At 37.0% G+C, this 2,330-nt stretch overlaps 1 protein-coding gene across 1 annotated transcript; it reads right to left on the minus strand.

The window, feature by feature from the left end:
* On the minus strand, positions 1 to 2,257 carry LOC121251253 (GDSL esterase/lipase At2g23540). The gene is made up of 5 exons (XM_041150628.1): positions 1,900 to 2,257; positions 1,575 to 1,705; positions 1,240 to 1,488; positions 865 to 1,120; positions 1 to 439 (listed from the first exon to the last, which is right to left on the minus strand). Exons 1-5 carry the CDS (start codon positions 2,165 to 2,167, stop codon positions 216 to 218), a joined length of 1,128 nt encoding a protein of 375 aa, XP_041006562.1. The 5' UTR covers positions 2,168 to 2,257; the 3' UTR covers positions 1 to 215.
* Positions 2,258 to 2,330: the final 73 nt, after the last annotated feature.

Consider the following 2,330-nt stretch of genomic DNA (forward strand, 5'->3'; position numbering starts at 1 on the left):
TCTTCTCATTAATTTAAACTTACTTGGAGAAATATTAATATTGCAAACACAATATTGTAAGAAACCAACAACAAAACTAAAGAAGAGAAGTAAAAAAGAGAGATAATATTGCGTGAAGTTTGAACTTTGAAGGCCAGAGATACTGCATGCATGCAAAGAGATCGGGGGTGGACGGACATCATCGAATATTGTTAATTTTCATGAAAATGAAAATGTCAGTGGTCTCGAAGTTGTTTGAGATTCATGGGAGAGATGCATTTGGTGTCTCCATACAGCAATTTCTTGGCGATAATAAGGTTGGCAGCCTCGCTCGGATGATAAGGATCCCAGAACACATGCTTGGATCGCTCCGCGCACATACTCGATGTTGGCCCGCACGGAATTATTCCTGCAAACTGGCCCCCGTTTCCACAGCATGCTCTACTAGCAGTTATAAATCCTGCGCGCATGAACACAAATTAATGCTCTTAATCTTTTATATATATATATTATCCTTATTCTCTTTGAAATCTAACAATAATCAAGAGATCTATGTCGTCGACCTCCAAACATCAAATCTGGCTCATGTAACAATTCAAGAAGGCACAAGCTAGATATATAGCCTGCCCATAATTAAAAAGGGCCGGCTAACAGAGTTTCAATTCCGGTCATGATCATTTGGAATTCATTATAAAAAATAAGAACGTATTTTCGAAGGAACAATGTAAGATCTCGTTCACTACCTGCATCTTATTATATTGAATTCGGAGTACTATAGCAAATGACCAAAGTCTATGGAACTATTGAAGACCATCTAACCATTTATACCCATATATAAGTACTATATATATAATATTCATATGTGTGGCCCATAAACATAATTACCATGTTGTTTGTAATTTGTGATGAGATCCAAAACCAGATCATAGACATTTGCATGAACAAACGTGGCTCCGGGGAGGTTTTCATTCAGTTGGGCGAGCAAATCCTTCAACCTGGCATTGTATCGAAGTGCTAGCTTGTTTGGCAATTCCACACACTCGTCTTCCTTTAATTGATTTATTGTCTTTTGATATGGTATGCAGCCTATCGGGCCGACATTCCCGATGACAAATTTCCTAGCATCAAGCTGGTACAACCTCTGCAACATATGAATGTAGTAATCATGTTTTCGAGAAACCCTCATGACATATATTAATGTACCCCATAATTTATTAGCAAGTTTTGAATTAAGATGCATGGTTAATGTAATTTACGTACTGTTAGTTGAGTCCTGAAGTGGGAGAGCATGTCATCGATAAAGGCATCTGGGCTTTCAGAAAGTCTTGCTCCAACGGAGAGGACAGGAAGCAGATAATTGTTTAGAAAATCATTTGCTCCAATTGTGATTGAAAAGATGGATTTCTTCATTATGTAATCTCTAGCCTTTGATGGACCTAACAATTTGTCAAACTGTTTTCTTGTAATGTTGAAGTAATCAATCTGGATATCCATTCCAAGTCGATTAACCTGCAAACATGTATATTGTAAATGAATTAGCTGGGAAATATTGAAATTTCGACTCAAAGATCATGATCAGTGTTCTAAGGGCTAACAAATATTCTTCCAGTTGCATTCATGATTCCTCCTCCTCCTGATGCGTAATTTACACCATATAATATAGCTTTCCCAGTAGAATTTGGTGACAAAAAAGGGACAGCATAGTTTGGTGCTCCCAGTTCTTCTCCTGAAAATCATTAAAACCCAATAAATTATTAACACAAAATATATATCATGTGAAAGAGAAGGTTAAATATTGCTAGCAGTTGCATGCATTTAGCAGCAAAACCCAACCACCCCATTAAACAAATATAGACAGATTAATTAATAAATCATGATAACCCACATAAAGAGATCATCAGAGCTGCCTAGCTAGCTTACCAACAATATCACCTATGGTTCTCCCATTGGTATAACGCCCTGTAGGAGTTCCTTTAGATGCCTTGAAATCAATTCCATTAGGTGCGATATTTGCCTTGGACAAGGTTGGCAAGTAGTTGTTATTCCCAGCATCAACCAGAGAATCACCAAAGATAAAAGAAGCCCCCAAGCCTTCTTGATCTTGATGATCAGCAGCCTTTCCAAAACAACACAAATTGAATAACAAAACAATCACCAAGGTAATACTGCAAGATTTCATGGCTCCCATGGCTTTCTAATATTCTGATCAGTCAGGAAGGACTAAAACACTATTAATGGCAAGCCACCGGCCAGTTCAGTACTGCAGATTACAAACATATATATATATATATATATATATATATATAAATATACCTTGTTGCTGTTCAGAAGATCAGAATTAAGAAGGAGAA

This window comes from Juglans microcarpa x Juglans regia, chromosome 1D (genome assembly GCF_004785595.1).
Source record: "Juglans microcarpa x Juglans regia isolate MS1-56 chromosome 1D, Jm3101_v1.0, whole genome shotgun sequence".
NCBI lineage: Eukaryota > Viridiplantae > Streptophyta > Magnoliopsida > Fagales > Juglandaceae > Juglans > Juglans microcarpa x Juglans regia.

Coding starts and splice junctions, on each gene's coding strand:
- LOC121251253 (XM_041150628.1), bottom strand. CDS start 2,167: ATGGGAGCCATGAAATCTTGCAGTATTACCTTGGTGATTGTTTTGTTA. Junction 1,706..1,899: donor AACCATAGGTGATATTGTTG/GTAAGCTAGCTA, acceptor AATGATTTTCAG/GAGAAGAACTGGGAGCACCA. Junction 1,489..1,574: donor ATGCAACTGGAAGAATATTT/GTTAGCCCTTAG, acceptor ACATGTTTGCAG/GTTAATCGACTTGGAATGGA.